Consider the following 20,529-nt stretch of genomic DNA (forward strand, 5'->3'; position numbering starts at 1 on the left):
TTATGATCCCATGTATATTTGTTTGCAGACTATAGTGAAGAGAAGATAGGTCCACAGTAATTTATCCTGAACTCTCTTTTCCTCTCTCCTCATTCCAGGTTAGGTTCTTTCCTTTGAGATGGCCCACTGTGGGCTCCTGTGCCAAAGCAAAAGGGACAGCAAAGGCTATGAGACCTTCTTAGTTCTGACCCATACAAGCTCAAACCACTATGCCAGTGCAGATACAGAGGGAAGTTCAGTTCCTGCTAAGAATAGGGAAGGACTATAGTCCTGCAGTCAAATGTGAAAATGGACATGTGCCTTCCTCAATGAAGTAAAACCAGAGAGAAAAAAGGCGAGTTAGGGACAATAATGGTATAGATTGACTCAAGCACTTTCCATATCTACCCTAGTAGATCCCAATGGTTGGTTTCTCAAGCCCATGCTGTTTCCCCATGCTGTCTGACATCATGCCTTGCCTTAACCATCTCATGTTTCCAAGAATCAAAAATATGCCCTTCACAAAACACATAGTCTGACTCCAAAGCAAAACAGCACCATATCCATTTCAAGATATGCTTTGAATGCAGCTTTGAAGGCTCAGCCCCAGCTAGCATTAAATGCAGCCATTGAAATTTCTGGAGCCATCAGGAGAGGGAAGATGTCTCCGAAAAAGGCAGATATTGTAGAAGCAGCTGGAGCAGAGCCAACAGAACGATGATGCTACATACAAGCAGCAGGGTGGGTAGGCTGAGAAGGGACAAGCTGTTATGGGTACTCTATCAGGCTAGTGTGATCCTGGCACAAAGCCACTGGTGGAGAAGATGACAAGAGCTTACATGCTGGCACAAGCTTTTAAGCAGAGAGATAGCACTGAGAAAAGGTCAGTCAGGGATAAAGGTAAAAGCCACTTTCTCAGTTCATAGAAAAAGAAACTCAAAAGGCAGGAAGCACAAAGCTCTGAGGAATTCACTGCAACAGCTCAGTTTGTAAAGGAGGGTTACAGTATCCCAGCACTGCAGTGTAGTCTAGATAAGCCTGAGCTAACTTTAATCTAGGGATTGAAGACACCTACTGCAGCAGCTCATCACAGGCTGCCTGAGTGGCAAGGGGAGTTAGACACAGCTGAAAAACATAATTATTGCTGGAGTTGAAGAATGCAAACCACACCTGAGCTGGCTAGCTCAAAACTAGCTCAGATACATTTATGTTCAGCTGAAACACAAGCAGGAAAAATCAAGGAGCCCATTACTGAAAGAAACTTTAGTCATCTTGCAGAAGCACTGAGACCTATGGTTTCAGGAAGGGAAAAGAAAGATACCACTTATCTTTACACCCCTGCTTCCCCAGATGTACTTCCGGGCACTGCCACACAGAGAAGAAAACCTACTGACAAACATGAAAAGGACCATATTGACAAACATGCTTCAGTAGAAGTAGAAGATTAGGAAAGAAAAGCCTGCAAGAAGTCATAGACAGTAATAAAACTTATAGGTAATGTCACACAAGAATCATTATTTTGAAGTTTATTGAAAGAAACACCATATAAACCATTACAGGCTCCAGTTCCCTTCTGTGCAGCCACAGTTAGTGTTTACATGGCATACACTAAGAGTGCAAGACCACAGACTGGGACAGTATGACGTTTCCTCTTGTGCCTACTGACCCAATGAGCCCCGCTTTCATTTTCTTAGTTAACAACCAGAGCAAATAAAGTAAGGATAGCCATTTGTGAAGTATTACATGTTTATGGCTCTAGATTCAGTATCTGTTATTACAAACTCACCATAGTTCTACTAAAGCTTTCAAAAGACTTACGCATGCAACTCATTCATGAAGCAGGCTGAGGGCTGCCACAAGAAGTAATTGCTACAGCCCAAGTGGTGAGGAAACAGGTAAAGCAAATCCAGGCAGGTTTTGAGCAAGAATTCTTTGCCTGGTTGCCTATTTACAGATTACCTCTCATTCACAAGCAACCTCACATGAGTGTATAATTATTTAAAGTTTTGCACTGAGAGAGCACATATGGACTTCAGCCCTGGCTCTGCAGTACAGTGCCCAGCACATCACTCTGACAGAGCCACCAAGTTCTCTGCCCCAAAAGACTTGTGCTTTCAAACACAAGACAAGGAGCAATGTTTGGATCAAGCTTTCCAGCCTGTGGCCCTTGAAGCCAGCCATCCCTGCTGCTCCATAAGTTACCACCACAGGTGTCCTTGAAGCAAAGAGGAGAAAGGGAAAAGTTGCAGAGCAAGCACTGAGGTTTGGAGTAGCTGTCAGAGATGACAAATTCTGAACTATTTGAAGGGAAGGTTTGATAAGTCTGCAGCACACTGGTAGGGGAGCACGAGCTTCAGCTGTGCAGGTACCTGCACATTCAGGAGTCAAGTGCCGGGGTTGACGAGGTCAGGGCTTTTCAACTTGGGGTCTGCAGGTCCCCAAATGATCTGTGAACTCCTTTCCAAATGGTCTACAGAAAGATAAAAGTGAAAAGCACCACTTACATTTGCTGTATTTCCACTGGAAGCAGCAATCTGCAAACTAAAGAAAGCTGAGGATCATCACACTAGCAAGATTGTTACTCACCAGGACAGGAGGCAGTGTAAATGATTCAAAGCAATGGAAAATCCTCAGGAATTAGAAATAGGTGCACAAGCCACTGAGCAAAAGTGTTCCCAGCATGAAAAGAAGGGAAAAATGGAACTAGCATGTTCCAGTTGTTAAACGTTGTCCTAACTAGTGGGAAAAGTTCTGTCAAAATTATTTCCTTTTTTACCCCAGTCACTCATCACAAAAATCAACACTGAAGTCTGTAGCTCAGTTTTCTTCCATCTCACCAGATGATTGGTGTCTAGTGGCTCCCAAAAGACAGGATATGTTTGGCCTTTCTCTCAACACAAACATTGAAGAGACTGGGAAGACAGCACTGGGATTAATTTAAGTCTGAAACCTGAAGCCCAACAATTATCTGAGCAGAAAAATTGAAAAGACTCATGTGTTGGCACACAGATGAATCTGCTTTCCCCTTTTAAGATCAAAAATGTCACTGAATGAGACTAGTTATTGACAGAGAAAAGCAGAACAATGATAGATATAGTGATTCTGACACTAAAACATTTTACAGCCATACTGCACTTGAAAGGCAGCCAAGAAGCAAGTCCCTACAGACCTTCCAACAGCTATTTGGCATCAGTTTCACCGAGAAGCTCTAGCTGTACACCTCTAGCAAAGACAAACTAACAATCAAAAAATACCTTGGAAACAAAACAAAAGACCTTGAATTAATAAGAAATCTAGAAACTAAAGGCTACAACCTACTACCATAAATAAAAATTGGCAAGATGATAGCCACTAATTCCTACCCAAGGAAAGAATCAGAATAATTGTAGCTCAAGTTGCCTACTTTTTGTGACTTCATCTCTATTGACAAAGTATTAATTAATACTTCCTCTTCATACTTTTCCTGAAGGCAACTACAAAACCCGGATGAAATCTTCTGCGGTTTATTTCTCAGACTACTGTACGCATCAAAATAAAAATAAATAATACTACTCCTGATTTTGCAAGCTTAATTCTCAAAGGGCTCCCAGCTTAGACACAGTTGACCCACCCTGGAATTAAACAGGAAGAGATTCCTCTGGCAAATCTCCTAAAAACAGTCGAGCAAATACAAGAACATACAACATGCCTATATTCAAAAATGTGAGTCCTCCCACCAGACTCAGACTTAACTTGCTATAAGCACATGTGGGTATATGTGCCTTGTTGAATAAAGACCACTCAAAGTAATGGAAAACCTCCGCTTATACAGCACTTTAAACATTACATACACTCTCGCACACGTATCTATACAAAGGAACTCAACTGAAAATCAACCTAAGCATCTACCATGTAATGCTTAAGCAAGATTTCTTTGAGAAACACTGCAAAGCTTCATGGTCCTTTGAGCCCTATATTCTTCCATCCCCACTTTGCAGACACCTCCCAATTTGCTGAAAGATGGAGATGACAGCATGAAGCTATACCCTCTAAGAAAATGCATTAAGTCCCATTAAAATCTCCACTTTTGATAAAAACAGAGCAGACTTGACACTTATCAGCCTTGCTTCCCTACGACATGAAGCACTACATCCAAGACTATCTGTTCACATCACTAAAAACCCAGCTGGCTGGCTGGCTTCCCTTCTTTTTTAATCTCCCACCCTTTCCAGATGTTCACATTCGTAAAGGAGGATTCTCTACAAAGCTGACATCTGGTGTGAAGATATGTTAGAAAAATAAACTTTTTTTCTAGAGCATCTAAGATTGCAGAGAGTTCTTTTTCTTCTCCCTGTTTTTACACACTGCTTACCCGTTTGTGATTGTCCTTCTCTGCAGCTTCTCACAAAACTATCAATTTTCTCTCTAGCTGCATAGGATTTTTCAATCAGTAACACCAATAAGATATTTCTCTTTATCCAATAGGATAATTGAGACAAATGAGAAATGACAGTAGTAAAGCTTAGTATCCTCAAAGCTTTTTCCCTCCTCACTTCAGATACAGTGGGTGAATGTCCCCACTTTAAATTCTCTTTTCTATTATTAAACTAGAAGGAAAATCCCCCTCCCCTTTATTTTTAATAACCCCTTCTGCTATGTCTACTAATAATGTCTACTGTGTTACATACTGCTTTAAAATAGACCTTAAAATCCTGGTTTTCAACTGGTTAAACCAGCTTGTGAACATGAGACTAATTAGGACATTCCTACAGTCCAGGCGAGTTGCTGACTTCCCACGGCCGACCAGGGCCATTCATGTGACATCAAACACCTGTAAAGATCTGTTCAGGATCATCCAGCTGTCCACAACTTGCTCCTCCTTTGACTTAAATAGGCTTAAATGTGAACACCGAGTATGGGACAGTCCACCAGGACCTCCTTCCTCTACTCTCCTTCCCAGTGCTGTGGATGTTTCACGCTCTTATTTGGGCCTTCAAGATTGCCCACATCAGCCTGGACTCCCCCACTGGACAGGGACCATTTGCAAAGCTTTACCAGGAGGCTCCCACTAGTAGGCACAAGAAGTGGACAGAACTCTTCACACAGGTGCTGACCTACTTCTGGCTTCAGAAGCCAGAGCATCTCAACAGCACCCTCAGATTTAGCAAGGTGTACAGGTTTCCCTGTACAAAGGAGGCCCTTCAGGGGAACCCAGTGAAAACACTCAGCTTTCTCTTAATGCCAGCTATTGTTATTTCATCTGTCAGTGAAAAGAGAACTTGTCTGGGCACTAACCCTGCAATGTACACAAGCAAGAGAGCAAACATTTAATGCCAGTCTGCTGGACTGGGAGTCAAGGGCACAGTCCACTTCCACACAGGCTGAAGAGTGGCTGGAAGGCTCAAGGGCAGGCTGAGGACTATTGTCACCCAAAAAACACACCATGAATCCTTTTACTAAAACAACCCCCCTAAAAGAAAAGCATTAAAAAAACTCCAACCCCCCAGAAAAACTAAACCCTATCTCAAAAGTACAAAAAGCCCCCACCAAACATATAGTTCACTGCAGCATCACATGGAGCTTACAGGACTTCAGTTATCCCTCTAGAATTCAAACAATAAATTAACAGGCAATGATAAATCCCATTCATGTCAGTTTGATCTCTTTGTGAAGGGACATAAATAACAAACTGTATGCATTGCTATTGGCACAGTAGCAGGACTCTGTAAGCTCATGGATCCAAGGATATTATTAAGACAAGGTAAGTAGACATGATATATTTATTAGGCAATTAAGTCTTCCTCCCAACGACCTGGAGAAAGGTTGCTGCATCCAGAAACCTCTCTATTTTCTCCATATTCTTTGGATATAATAAGATATCCATGGATATTATGACCAAAGTGGAAAATATAACTACAGTCTGAAAGAGTGAATATTAATTTGTCTTTCTTCTTTATCTAAAAGTTTTGCTAGATTTGTGAAACTTCTTTCTAAAAAACAAAAAAAGTTCTCATTTTTAAAAAAGAAATACTTGTTTTATAGCTGCTCAATAATACCTAAGACTCTGTTACCAAATCTCAAACACACTGGCAGCACCAAATTTCTTCTAATGTATTCTTCTAATACATCACAAGTTTTACAGCTCCAGTGGAAATACAATCCTTGCAGTTTCACTCCTTCCTGCACTGAACAAGCAGCAAGAGCAACTTCAAGGCAGCAGACAAGCAGGAGTTGCTGGAGCTGCAGTTACTGGTGAGGATGGACACAGCAAGGCAACTGCCCTGCTACCAATGCAGTGACTAAGACACTTGCTCAGCCACAGTCCAGTGCCACACCTTCCCCTCCCAAAACACACCTTTACTCCCCTTCTGCTGGTACCAGAAGGAGGAATCAGCATGCCCCATGGTCAGCCCAGTCCTGCTGCCCACTGCAATTTAGGCCATGTTATTGTGAAAGCCACTGGGTCATCATCCAAGAGGCCCATCCTGCTCTTTCAGTGAGATTCCCCATACCAGGGCCAGCAATGGGGCCTTCAGCATTCTTGTGCTCCTCCAAAGGCATGCATGAGGTAGCATATGTACCCCCTGAAGTACTAGTTAGCAAAAATTGCTTTAAAATTAAAGCTTCTGGAAGGTACCCAAACCATGCTCTTCAGATTGAAACATTTTCCACAGTCACAGTATACAGATTTTGTAAAGAATCAAGTTTGGAGTTGTTTCCTAGAGTTTAAGTGAATTGGCTGGCATTTCTAAAAGAGCAATCTTTGATACACCTGGATATCCCTTTGTTAATTATCTGATAATGGAATTCAAGGTTAAGCTAAAAGGCTGCTGTATTTTACTCCAACTTCTGCTGTTTTGGTGCCCCGTCCTGTCCCCCTGCAGAAGAACATCATCAAAGTCTCGTATTGCATGGATTAGAAGTATATCCAGTTCCAGAAAACACACTACAGAAGTCATTACTCTGTGCATTAATTCAGTGCACAGTATAGTAACTTTCTTTCATAAGAAAACAAAAAATAGGCTTAATAAGTGCTGATGGCAATATTACACCATTGTCTTTCTGTTATGGGGAAAAAAAGCAACTAGAAGAACCACTGTTCAGATTCCCTGGATAGTTATCAACATTTGATTGTGTCCTCAATTGCTACTGTGGCTCAGAACAGGAGCCTGATTAAAAAAGGAGCTGTGAAGTCCTGCTCAAATGTCAACAGGAAAGCACTTTGTTTGATCAAAATATAAGTGTCTGTACATTCTTTACATTCAGACATTTCTCAGGTGAAATCCCAGGTCAGAAATGGAGGGATCAAGTACAGCAATCTCTGAAGATCTCAGAAGAAAGCAGTTTACATATTAGGTGAAGAGATTTTATTTAAAGAATGTAATATCCTTAAAGACCTTTCCAGATCTGGCCCACCCAGGGAGCACTTTCAATACTGGAAACTGGAGATTGCAATAACATTCCCAGCAGTCAACATCATTAGAAAATAATCAAAACATTTATACTTTTGTATTTAAAATTAAGAAACAAAGTATGGAGAGAGCTTGAATTTTCAGCACTCTGTTAAATTTCTGTTACTGCAAAAAACTATTAGGAAGTTCCTTCCATCTTCACATTTCACAGCCACAATTTCTGCAGGGGAAACCACCATCTGGTTGCACTTTTTATTTCCTCTGAACACTTCAGTCTCTTCTTGACTACTAAGAAAAAAAGAAGTCTGACTATCACATGTTGGCCAAAGCCAAGGAAAGGAGCAATGTTGCTCAGAAGACAGCTTTGGATGCCAAGAGTTTTAGAGAACAGAAAATCCACCTGGGTTGCACCTTTTCTGCTACTGTCTCTAAAAGGCAGTCTCAAAAGCAGACAAGAATGGTAATGCTTTGGCCTGCCCTGCTGGGGGACAAGCTGTGATTCTCCTGGCCTGCAGAGAGAAGGACAGGCTTACCACCCAAAATAATGGCCTGAGGAAACAGCACTAGAAGAGCTGGGAGAGAGCACCTTTACAAAACAGCTGAAACAAAAACCTGCCACTCAAGCTCAGGGACAGCAGTGCTTTCATACACAGCTGACCTTTCCTAGAGCCTCTCTGCACTAAATGCGCATCGCAAAACCTCTCTCAATGATTTTTGAGCAGTCTTGGGAATCCGAAGAGGTCCCAGCTGACTGGAAGCTGATGAACGTTGTCCTGATTTTCAAGAAGGTCAAGAAGGAGGACCCAGGAAACTACAGGCCTGTCAGTCTTACTTCAATGCCTGTAAAGTCATGAAGAAGATTATTCTGGGAAGTACAGAAAAACACCTGAAAGACAACATAGTCATTGGTCACAGCCAGCATGGCTTCATGAGAAGAAAGTCCTGCTTGTCAAACCTTTTTACTAGGTAACCCACCTAGTTGATCAAGGGAAGCCAGTTGATGTGATCCTTTTGAATTTCAGTAAAGCTTTCAATACTGTCTCTCACAGGATCCTTCTGGACAAAATGTCCAGGACACAGCTGGATAAACACATCATACAGTGGGTGAGCAATTGGCTCATGGGTGGAGCACAGAGGGTAATAGTGAATGAGGTAACATCAGACTGGTGACCTGTCACTAGTGGGGTTCCACAGGGCTCCATCTTGGGCCCTGTGCTCTTCAACATCTTCATAAATCACTTGGATGCAGGACTGGAAGGGATATTAAGCAAGTTTGCAGATGATACAAAACTGGGAGAAGCTGCTGACTTCCTCAAAGTCAGGGAGGCCCTGCAGAGAGACCCTGACCAATTAGAAGACTGGGCAATCACCAACCATATGAAGTTCAACAAGGGAAGTGCTGGATTCTGCACCTGGAATGGGGCAACCCTAGATGTTCGTATAGACTGAAGAATGAGAGGCTGGAAAGCAGTGCCATGGAAAGGAACCTGGGGGTCCCAGTCGATGGCAAGTTGAATATGAGTCAGCAGTGCCCTGGCAGCCAGGAGGGCCAACCATGTCCTGGGGGGCATCAGGCAAAGCATCGCCAGCCAGTCAAGGGAGGGGATTGTCCCATTCTGCTCTGCACTGGGGCGGCCTCACCTTGCATATTGTGTGCAGTTTTGGGCACCGCAATATAAGAAAGATATTTAAGCTATTAGAGAGTGTCCAAAGGAGAGCAACAAAGATACTGAAGGGCCTTGAGTGGAAGCCATATCAGGAGCAGCTGATAGTCTGTTCAGCCTGATGAAGAGAAGACTGAGGGGAGACCTCATCACAGTCTACAACTTCCTCATGAGGGGAAGGAGGGGCAGGCACTGATCTCTTCTCTGTAGTGACCAGTGACACCAAAGGGAATGGCCTGAAGTTGTGTCAGGGGAAGTTTAGGTTGGATATTAGAAGGAGCTTCTTCACCGAGAGGGTGGTTGGGCACTAGAACAGGCTCCCCAGGGAAGTGGTCACAGCAGCAAGCCTGGCAGAGTTCAAGAAGCATCAGGACAATGCTCTCAGGCACATGTTATGATTCTTGGGGATGGTCCTGTGCAGGGCTAAGAGCTGGACTCAACAATCCTTGTGTGTCCCTTCCAACTCAGCATATTCTTTGATTCTCCACAATCGGGGCTGGAGCACCTCTCTCATGGAGACAGGCTGAGAAGGCTATGGGGAGATCTAGCCCCCTAGAAGTACCTAAAGGAGGCCTGCAAGAGAGCTGGAAAGAAACTTTTCACAAGGGCATGTAGTGATAGGACAAGGGGGAACGGCCTTAAACTGAGAGTAGGTTTAGAGTAGGTACTAGGACAGAATTCTTTACTGTGAGGTTGCCGAGGCGCTGGAACAAGTTACCAAGAGAAGCTGTGAGTGCCTCGTCCCTGGAAGTGTTTAAGACCAGGCTGGATGGAGCTCTGAGCAACCTAGTCTAGTGGAAGATTCCCTGCCCATGGCATGGGGTTTGGAACGAGATTGTTGAAGGTCCCTTCCAACCCAAGCCAATCTATGAATCAAAACCCACTTCAAGCAAAATTTTAAACTGTGGCAACACACACAGAAGGTCTGAACCTAGTCAACAAAAATCATAACAGTTTGATAAGTAGAATATTAAGTAACTTGCCTCTTATTAGCAAATTACAAAGACAGGACAAAAGGGGAAACACAACTGAGTTTTCATGCCACAAAATGGTGAAGAGGAGTAGGCAGGACAGCCCCTGCACACTTCATCCACCTCAGTCTTTTTAAAATAAAAAATTATTATGTAAAAAAGAAGAGCAGGACAGATGGAAAGGTGATTTAGTGAGTGGTCCAGTGGCACATGATGCTGGCAGCCCAGGAGCCATTTAAGCACTGGGAATAACACCTGACAAGGGCTTCATTCAGTGCACACTCACTGTGCTGCTCCCTGGCAAAGACAAGGGCCCTTTGAGGAGGGGAATGAGGAATATTTAATTAAAGACCAGACCCTCATGCACAAAAAAATAGATGGAGAAAGGGAGAGACCTTTTGCTTCATTAAAGCCTCATGGCCGAGGGCTGCTCTCAGCCACCATGGTGCCCTTTCAGCATTGCTTTTTACACAGAGCATGCACTTAACTTACAAGGCTGGATGACTTATTTGCCACCAAAAAGATGTTTTCCTATACAATGGTGCCCTTTGTGGAGGGGAAGGAGGTGGGAAGACAGTACTAGTTGGCCATTAATTGTATAAATCCTTCCCTTGAGTTGCACAATGAATAGCATGGATCTGTGTATTTGACTTTGCTTGTTCAAGAGAAGTTGCTCTGAGTGAAAAAATTAATAAGCTGTATCTTTTCTTTCTTTGTGTTTTTTTTTTTTATTTTCACAATACATTTTAGACAACCAGCACTAGTTTTGCAGGCCATCCACAGCTGTCTTTAAAGAGCAGAAAGCAATTCTGACTCCAAGACTTCACTCTCACAAACACAAGCACAAACCACATACTGAGAAATCAGGCGCTTTATATGCAGTCCAATCTCATTTAGCTCTTGTGTCTGTCTCCCAGTCCCCAAAATACATTAAAGGCCCAACCCAACACTTGTGAGCAGCAAAGTTCTTTACACAAATTTGGGAGTAAATTCATAAGCACCTCAGCCTGGCCATAAGCTTAAGTTTACTTTTTTTTTCCCCCCAGGCTGCAATAACCACTTCACAGATATAAAAAGTGCTTAGTGAATCTTTAACTGGCTCTAAGTTGGAGTGGGAGAGAAGGAGAAAAAAATTGTAGTTTAAATCCACTGAGGTTCCCATGGTAATACCACTAGGCATACAAAAGGTATAGCTGAGTGTGTGGTAAAGTCATCGGAGGTTTTATTACTATGAAACTTAATGCTCCCCTACTGAAAAGAAATTTCCATTATATAAAGGAGATAATTGGAAGGAAAAAAAGACAATTCAAGTTTTATGACTGGCTATAAATGAATAACGTTTAATGTCCAGCACTCTACACTTCACCATAATCATCCACTAATGACTGAAAAACTTATTGTGAAAATTGCCAAACCTAAACTGGTGGGGTGTTAATTTAATTTTTTTTGGTGGCAAGAGAAAATGTGGCAGGGAGAGAAAAGAAAGGGAGCACTTAGCTCCAGCTCCCAATGCGGCAAAAAAAGTTTGCCCCCCTACGCCTGGCCAAGCAGGAACAATGCACAACAGTCCAGCCCTGACGACTTCACTGAATTATAACTCCTGCTAGTTAGTTTAATTATTGCACATACATTTCTTGAAAACTTCATTTGAACATCAGCTTCTAATTGGAGAAATTGCTCTGAGCGTGACCAAAGGGTTATTATAAAGTTTGGTCACTTCCTTTCAAGCAATCTTTACAAAAGGGCATGGCCTTTCTGCGAAGCATATGAAAACCTCTCAAAGATGCCCATTGTCCATGGCACAGGAATCAAGTGCAAGAGGTACAGAAGGAAGTTTCAGCTGGGAACACAAAAGGCAATGAAGACATGAAAACAAGGTGGAACATCCTGCTACACCTTGCACAGAAGAGTTGAAAGGGGGGAAAAAAAAAAATCGGCTTCCAGGATGGCAAATATTAGTGAGTGCAAATGGAAGGTGTGTCAAAGAAAGAAATCTTATTAAAATACTAATGCTCATTAAAGACTTAAGTTGCAAAAGCCTTGCAAGTTACAAGAAAGCTTCCAAAGACAATGAATTTCATCACGGGACCTATAGGTTTGCATAAGGTTTCCATGACCCCCTAAATCAGCATATTAGGCAAGTGATGGTTTGGGGATTTTGTTTATTCAAAGACTGCTTATGTTTCCCAAAGTTTCCCTTCAGCCAACTTAAAAACCTAGATATATTCACCAATTTCTTAATATCCAAATAACTCTGATCACTGTGAAACTCAATGCTGACCAAGGTTTTATGGCGTAACCATTTAGTTTAAGGAAACTACCAGAGGAGTAAGTTTGAAAGTCACACATGAAACACATCATTCTCTATCCTCCAGCCCTAAGCTATCAGTGCTATATGCAAGTTTCTCATGTGCTTCATATTTATGCTGTATTTCATTGTAAGGTCTAATTTTATAATTCAAAAGTCAAATCTTCGGACATTAGAATCTCATGTGGATTTTAATCCATTTTGTGGCTCAGGTACACCTGCACTGAGCATACTAGGACTGTCCAGTCCCTGTTAACTACAGATTACACTTTCATGAATTTTTCATTATCAAACCAAAGGTGACTTAAATGTGGAGAGACTATTCAGCAATGAGTCTCCTGGTTTACATTTTACAATCCCAGCAGCAGAAAACATGCTGTTCATACTACAGGTGTAGAATTCCCTCTTCCTCACAAATTACTTTTTCCTCCAGTTATTATCTCTGCAGCCATCACAACACATTACTCATCAGACCAGCCAAGGCTCTGGACCGCAATGAACAAGAAACATCAGCAACAGCAGCAGACGTTTGAAAGTCAGGTTGCAGTTGTGATTTCTGAGTCACATTAGCAGCTAACAATACAGGTGAAGGGAAGCATTGTCCAAAGCTCTCTGGTACCTGTGCATGGAGGTCATGCAGCTTAGAGCAGGAGACCTTTCTGCCACTTTCCCTGTGCCAGGCAGCAACAGGAGGCTTGGATGCTCCCCCTACACGTGAGGCAGGCAGCTGGTCCTCCAGCTACCCTGTCCCAGCTGGGCTCCAAGGGCAGGTGAGGCAGAAATCCGCTCCCACCTTTCTGCCCCACCTTGGGCCAGCCACCCAAGAGATAAGGCAAGAACCAACCCAACAGCCTAACACAGCATTGTCCAGGGATCCCAATGGCCCTGGGGTGCATAAAAAGACCCCTGGGGTGAGCCCCTCATGCACCCCCCACTGCTATGCCCTGCCATGCTATACCACAGCATGGGGACTACTGGCTGGACCAGAGCAACAGAAAACAGCGGCTTCACCTTCATCAGAAATATTGTGCCACTTTTCCCCCTTGACTCCATCAGTTATTTATTAACAGGAGTAAAATATTACTATTCTGCACCTCCCAACAGGCAGGTTTTCCTCTCTGCCTAAGACACTGATCACTTTTCTTTTTAAAACTGAAAAGCATGGGGACTTTATCTGTTTTTATCTGTTATTTGCTGCCTTAATGCAACAAAGTAGACACCGAAGTGTGAGAGTGCTCCCAAATAAGTCACAGCCATTTACACATTAGGCACCTAATTAGCTGAAAATACAATTACACACATGTAAGCAGATGCTCGTGCCCACAGGCCAAGCCCATTGCTTAGACAATTCTTTAACCACCTAACTTTACAGTAAGTGCAAGTTGAATCTACTTAGATACAAGACCTGAATTATCAGTTTGGGAGTGGAAAAAAAAATAAAAACCAAACAGTTCTTCCCATCGTATTTAATGCAGCACTACACAACAGGCAAGACTCCAGCAGGTCCCTGCTTTTCTTTCGTAGCCTTTAATCAAATACTGAGAGACATTTGCTATTTTTTAAAGTCAAATGAAAACCTTTAGCTTCAGTCTTTTGTAAATTTGCAGCAAAGATAACCCCCCAAGGAATGCATATTATTTACACACCAGTGAGCTTACTTATTAACATGAACTCTAGCAAAAGTTTTGTTTCAGTATTTTAAAATGGGCCACAAAGACCTGTTTATATTCCTTGTCTGGCTTTAGTAACATCAGATTTGGAGCACACCTTTCCACAGCGCTCCTTGGCAGCAAGCTGAGGAATGTCATCCAATGGGCAAGGTACAAGAAGACCCCAAAAATCAAACACTGACCCTTACACTCCGTGAGGTCATGGAGTCAATTCAAAAGCTCTTCATGCTCTATTCAACTGCAGGCAAAAAGCCCTCATGAGCTGGGCTGAGCAGCAAGTACTTACCACTTCCCAGCTTTTCATCCTCCTCTAAATAGTGGTGGAGTACACAAAACTTTTCTATCACAAAATAGGATGAACCACCTGTTCTCCAACACTGTTTTGTCATTTGACATTCAAAAGAAATTTAGCTATAATGAGGGAAAAAAGGTGCATCAGCTCATTTTTAAAAGGGCAGCTTGTCTTAAGCTTCCCTCTCAGCACACAAAAAATGGTAATATTCAAGTAATCTGATGGGAAAACAGACAAGTGACAGACAAGCATCTGACTACTCCACAAGAGACAAGATTGTCAATAAACAGAAGTGATAAGAGTCTGCACTACTTCTTCCAGAAGGACAGAGGCAGCTAAAAACATTCAAAACCAAGATTAAAAACAGGAAACCGGGAAACCCTGAACATTCATGTTCCATTCTTTGCAGGAACCTTACTCAGCTAATTTTTTAAAAAAATAAATGCATGGAAGCATCCTGTTTCAAGGGTCTGAAACTCCCAGTGCAGAGAGAGCATCTCTAGCTCTGTGACCCAGTGCCTGCTGAATAGGACACAGATGATATAAGTTGTATGTAAGGAAAAGACAGTTTGTCTCCCCATCACCACTGCAGCAGGCCTTCAAACCAATAAAACAAATCCTCACAATTTGCTTTCCCTCCATAAGAGAAGCTGCGTTTCAAGCTCTGAAGGTTGCTAGTTACCTAAGGAAAACTTCAGCTCTGTTGCTCTTCACAACTCCCCAATATACACAGCAAACAGCCACAGCTTTTTTTCTTAGTTTTTTTTTTTCGGGGGTGTGGTTTTTTTCATATCAAAAGTGCTGCAAACATTTTTGCTCTCCATGTTACGATTTTTTTGTTTCTTTAAGAAAATTCAGGATGAGGTGGGTTTCATCCTAGGCCACACTGCACACTGGTGGGATTCCCTTGTGCAATCACACTGTAACTTGAACCTTCAGCCCACCACGGCACAACAGACTTGCCGTTTACAGTTCCCAAAAGCCACCTGCCTTGCACCACAAAGAGATATACGTTACTCACTTCCTACTACCGCTTCTCGCTATGTAAGACACCTTCACAGCAACACTGTGACCCAAGTTTGATGTAGCAAGCAGATCCGAATATAAAGTGAAACGCTGTTTTAGCAAACCTAGAAATACTAAAACGAGCTTCTAAAGTCCCGAGCCAAGAGGACCCGGGAGCACGCCGCGGGCGGAGGCCGGCCCGCAGGAAGAGACCGGCAGGCATTTCACCCTGCGGGGAGTATATTCCGACACTTCCACTTTGTGTTTTTAACCTCCCCCGCTGAAGGAAATAGGGGGACGCACCTACCGACCATAAAGCCGTGGCCCGCAGCTCTCCTGGAGAACCTCACTCACCCGCAGCGCATCCCTGTAATGCCACTGCTCCCGTCCCGGCTCACCCCTTTCGTGCACACCCACTTTTGGGGGCTAAAACCCCGCGGCCGGGAGGGCCCGTCTTTCTGCCCCCCGCTCCCGGAGCCCTGCCGGGCACCTGCGGCGGGAGCTCTGGGGCTGCTCCCCCGGCCCAGCCCGGCCCGGCGGCACCTACCCAGGCACTTGATGTGGAAACCGCTGGGGGGCTTGAGGGAGCGGCGCGCCCAGCCCTGCCGCAGCACCTCCAGGTGCTCCTCCTTGCCCTGCACCAGCAGCACCTGCTCGTCGATCCAGCCCAGGAAAAAGGTCTCGGCCACCGCCGCCGTGGCCCGCCGGTCCCAGAAGTGCTGCATGTTCTCCCGCTTGAAGTCCGCGAAGATCTCGTAGCCGATGCGGTGGCGGCCCAGCTCCGCCGCCGGCCCCGCACCTGCCCCGGCCCCGCCGCCGACCCCCGGACGCCCCCCGGCCGCGGCGTCCAGGACGATAGCCAGGGAGTGCGGGGCGATCTGCAGGCACCGCTCCGCCCTGCGCGGCATGGCCGCTCACCGCCCGCCGCCGGGCACGGACACAGACACGGGCACGGGCACGGGCACGGACATGGACATGGACATGCCTCCCGCGGCCGCGCTGCCTCCCGCGGCCGGCTGTCCGCGCTCCGCCCCCGCGGGCCCGTCCTGGCCCGCTCCGCCCCCGGCACACCCCCGGCGCGGCGCGGTCCTGCCGCGGGCGAGGCGGGGACGGGATCCCGCGGCCGCCGGTCCCGCAGCGGGCAGCGACCGCAGTATGCCGGCCGGGAGGCCCGCACGCCTCTCAGCCCCCCGCCCCCCGCCGCACGCCTCCCTGTCCCAGCACGGGAGCACCATCCCCAGAAGCGAAACTATCCCGCTGCGTGTCCCGGCCGCGGTGTAGGCTTCCTGGTACCACCACCCCACTCCTCCCCGCCTTCGGGAGACCCTCCCCGTTCCCTTCCCCGAATGAAACACAGGGGCATCCCTCAGCCACATCCAGATTATCCCAGCAAGTCACATAATTCCCTATGTTTTTGCTTCCTCCAGTGGTTACACGTATGTAGATAACATACCCAGCGAGCAGCATTGACCCTGTCATGTCCAAACGCCTTTCTCTTCACCCGCTGTAATCCTGTACTGCTTTGTGTCTTAGTGGTTCTGAAATCTGATGGTGATGGAGCAAGTGTAAGGTTCACTTCTAACTTCTGTGACTTTTTTCCAGCAGTTCAATATTTTGCCTACTCTGTGCTCTGGGTCACCAACTGCCTGTAAGGTTTGGGGGAGAGCTCAGGAAAACTGAGCAAGCAGAATTCTAGAGGTCGTTGCTGGGGAACAATTGGGGGGGTGGGAAACAGCCTGGCCTGGGGTATGCATCCAGGTGGTAGGTGGCTGCTGAGCTCGAGGTGCTGGCAACAAGGTGCCGGTTATACTTGTGGGAAGGCAGAGTTAGGAACTTCGATCCTGTCCTCTATAGGAACCCACAAACCCACGGCAAAACTCAGTCTCGATTCTGAAAGCAGAGCTTGAGTTCCTGAATGGTCTGTAGCTGCTGGACATCTTGGTGGTGTGTGAACTGTGTCGGTGTCCTCAGCAACACCCTTGCCTTGCCCCAGGGAGCAGGCCACCATGGCACTTGGGACATGGGCAGTGAAGCAGGGAATGCACCAGAAAGGTAAAGGACACAAAGAGGAAAACTGCTGTAGAGCAGGGGGGGCAGGAGCGGAGGCAGAGGAGAGATGAGTGAGACGAGGGAGCAGGCAGCAGCCGCTCTACCAGACAGCGGTATAAGAGCTGCTACAGCCACCACACCCCATGCTATGCACAAACAGTGTTTTACCTGTGGCTCCTGAGTTCGCTCACATCAACATCCCTTGACATATTTGGCCTCCTTAAATCATCATCCATTTGGTTCTAACCTCATTCAAATCCTGTGCCACTCTCCAGCTGGCTTCACACAATTCCTTCTCTGGGGCACTGTGTAAGAGTCAGGCTCCTCTGACATCCCAGCTCCCTACTTTTGGGTTTCATTCAGTGCTGTCTAGGCCCCATAACAAGAAAGGTCAAATTTATCAGCATCCCAAAGAGTCTTACAAGGAAAAAAGTTCTATGGAATTCACTTTTCCAAAAGAGAAATAAGAGGTAAAACAAATTGCCCAGAAATGCTGTGAGCCATTTTGAGCTAGGAGCAGAGTGTATTAACACTCGGTTTGCAAGTCTCTAAACCCTTCCCAAGTATCCAGCACAGCAAGACCTCAAGAGGCCACTCGCCTCAGCCAGCAATAGTTTTGATGGTGCTGCTGTCAGGATTTCAAAGGAGCTCTTCCACATCACCATTCAGCACTAAGCTTTGCAAGAGGACCCCCAGTATCCTCACTGTCCTCCAAACTGCTTCCCAAAGCAAACCTGAGCCATTTGTTGCCTGTTAAAAGAGCCTAGCATTGTGTGTTGAAACTACTGTCATGATCTTGTCATACTCATGTTATTTTTACCTTGTGCCTTCTTCCTCTCTGCATTGTATCAGCATTTTATCTTGCCCATCATACCTGCATTTCAGTTCTCCTGGGCAGGGCTCACCTTTGTGTTGCCTTTATGTGGAGCACATCACATTGACATCTCAGCTGCTGATCAGAGTCACCTGGTAACTTCAGGTAACTTGGATGAGTTTTCAGTTTTTATTCTTATCTGCAAGAAAAAAGGAGCCAAATTAAGCTTTTTGGGTTTTAGATTTTTGCACCAGATACACACCGAACAGTAAGATGTGGGGCCCCACATTTTGCCTACATCCTCCAAATCCCAAGTGCTAGCCAAATCTGTGATTCCTCTGCTGCCTCTGGCAGAGAGGTGTGTTCAGGGTAGCATGCCTGGCAGCCTTTGGTCACGACATCAGTGTTGCTCTCTCCATTAGCTAAGCTCCTTTTCCCCTTCAGTACTAATTTCTGAAGCAATTGGTGTGGTGAAATGCTCCACACAGTCATTTGCCTTCTCCTTGCAGTAACATTTGTGGGCTGTCAACATCTTCCCTACCCCTGGCTCACTCTCCTGTAAAGGCTAGTCCTCAACCTGCTAATCTTCTCCTACCCTGCTTTCATCAGCTCTTCTCTCACGCTGCTTCAGGCCTCTGTGCCTGCAGGCTGGCCCTCACTCCCTGCCCTATTCAGCACTGCCCCTCTCCGCAGCTTGCACACATGCAGTGTCACACACAGGTGTAAAGACAAGGCAATGTAAAGACAGTACGCAATGATTTGTCCAAAACTTGTCAGATAAAGCACAACAATTGTGGCACAAATCAAAATACACCAGGTACTCATACAAGCAGTGCAAGGATTGCCTGAGCATGATCTTGAGGGCCTGGTTAAGAAACTCCCCTTGGGCCAGGGTAGAGGCTGTGGACAGCAAGTATGTACTGAATAAATGGTTCATCATTCATTATTCCCCTTTTTTTTCCCATTTCCTTACTGATTCAATTATTTTTTATTCTCAGAATTTGGGGGTTTTTGTTTATTTTGATTTATTTATAATTTGTGTCTTATTGGTTTTGGGTTGAATAGCATCTCCTTCCTTGCCATTCACTCTCACTTCAAGGGACTTCTTTCAAGCAATAAATATCTATAGCCAGATTAAAATCAATCTGGTATTTTCCAACAGAAATACAAGCGAGAAGATTGTCTACAATCTTCTTATGGTCAAGTAATGAAAGTGAGTGAAGTGGAACTCCTAAGTGCCTCTGAAGTGTTTGGAAAGGCAGAAGCTTGTGTTGATAGTGGGGTGAAAACCCTGTCTGTATTGATCCATAGCTCAGGTGTGGCACCTCTGTCTGCTGCAAACATTGCTTCATTAAAAACTCCCTGTGAAAAGAGTATTCCCCTAGAATTCATCCAAGGCTACTGAATAGAAAAGAAAGGCTGAGGTGAAATATATATATTTAATGGTGGTTGTACATACCTGATTTGTACATAGTAAAGCAAGTTACACAATTTCTCAGCCTATGTAGTATGTCAGCAAGTTATCTGCTTCAAATACGATATTCAGGCAGTTAAGTCAGCAAGTACATTCCAGGAGAGGTTTTGAAAGACTATTTCATATCAGAAAACTATTTTTTAATCTCTTAGTTGTTTTATACAAGAAGAAATTATACCTTTCCTCCCACTGTCCATCCGGCGTTGTTACCTGTCAAGAGAGTACTTCTCAGCTGAGTTGCCTCCTTCCTGAGAAAAAGCTGCTGTCATTGATATGTGGTTTTTCAGATGGTTGAAGTGTGTGTGACAAGAAACTGCCAGCTACAGGATAGATTTTTAAGATATTTCTGGCAGGACTTTTTTTTTGAACATACCTGCGTCTGTTCCCATGTGGAAGGCTGACTGAAGCTTGAGACTCACACTGGTGGTGCAGTGACACACAACTCAGTATGACTGTCATCATCAGACATGGCACTGACTGCAGCCTTAATGAGATCAGAGCTTACAGACCTCAATAATAAATTTTGAGAAGAGTTAACCTCCTCCTCCTGCCCCATTCAGGACTTACATGAGCCTGGCTAGACTTTCTTGGACACGGAGTCAACGCAAACTGGGTCTGGCTTTGCTGTTGCAAGTGTGCAGGAGAAGGGCCAGGAGCAGGAATACTGGTGACACATAGGCCTGACGCTGCTCTTCTTGTCATACCTTGAGAAAAACCAGGTGCAATCTCAGAAGAGTGAATGCTCTAAAACAACAGAGGTCATGAACAGTGATGCCGACTTGCACTTAAGGAAAGCAAGATAGAAGGGGTGTGCTAGCAGTTGTTCCTTAAAACTCTTCCCAGAAGTGTGGCATCCTTTGTATCTCTACATTTGCCTAGTTTGCATCATATTATGACACTTCTTTGCCATTA

The 20,529-nt window shown here is 44.9% G+C and overlaps 1 protein-coding gene across 1 annotated transcript in view; it reads right to left on the bottom strand.

Annotated features, from left to right (window-relative positions):
• The window catches only part of STOX2 (storkhead box 2), a 145,521-nt gene extending 129,333 nt beyond the window's left edge, over positions 1 to 16,188 (bottom strand). The window contains exon 1 of the mRNA XM_032685459.1: positions 15,828 to 16,188. Coding sequence (XP_032541350.1) covers positions 15,828 to 16,188 — 361 coding nt within the window. The remainder of the gene's footprint in view (positions 1 to 15,827) is intronic.
• Positions 16,189 to 20,529: the final 4,341 nt, after the last annotated feature.

This window comes from Chiroxiphia lanceolata, chromosome 4 (genome assembly GCF_009829145.1).
Source record: "Chiroxiphia lanceolata isolate bChiLan1 chromosome 4, bChiLan1.pri, whole genome shotgun sequence".
NCBI classification, from domain to species: Eukaryota; Metazoa; Chordata; class Aves; order Passeriformes; family Pipridae; genus Chiroxiphia; species Chiroxiphia lanceolata.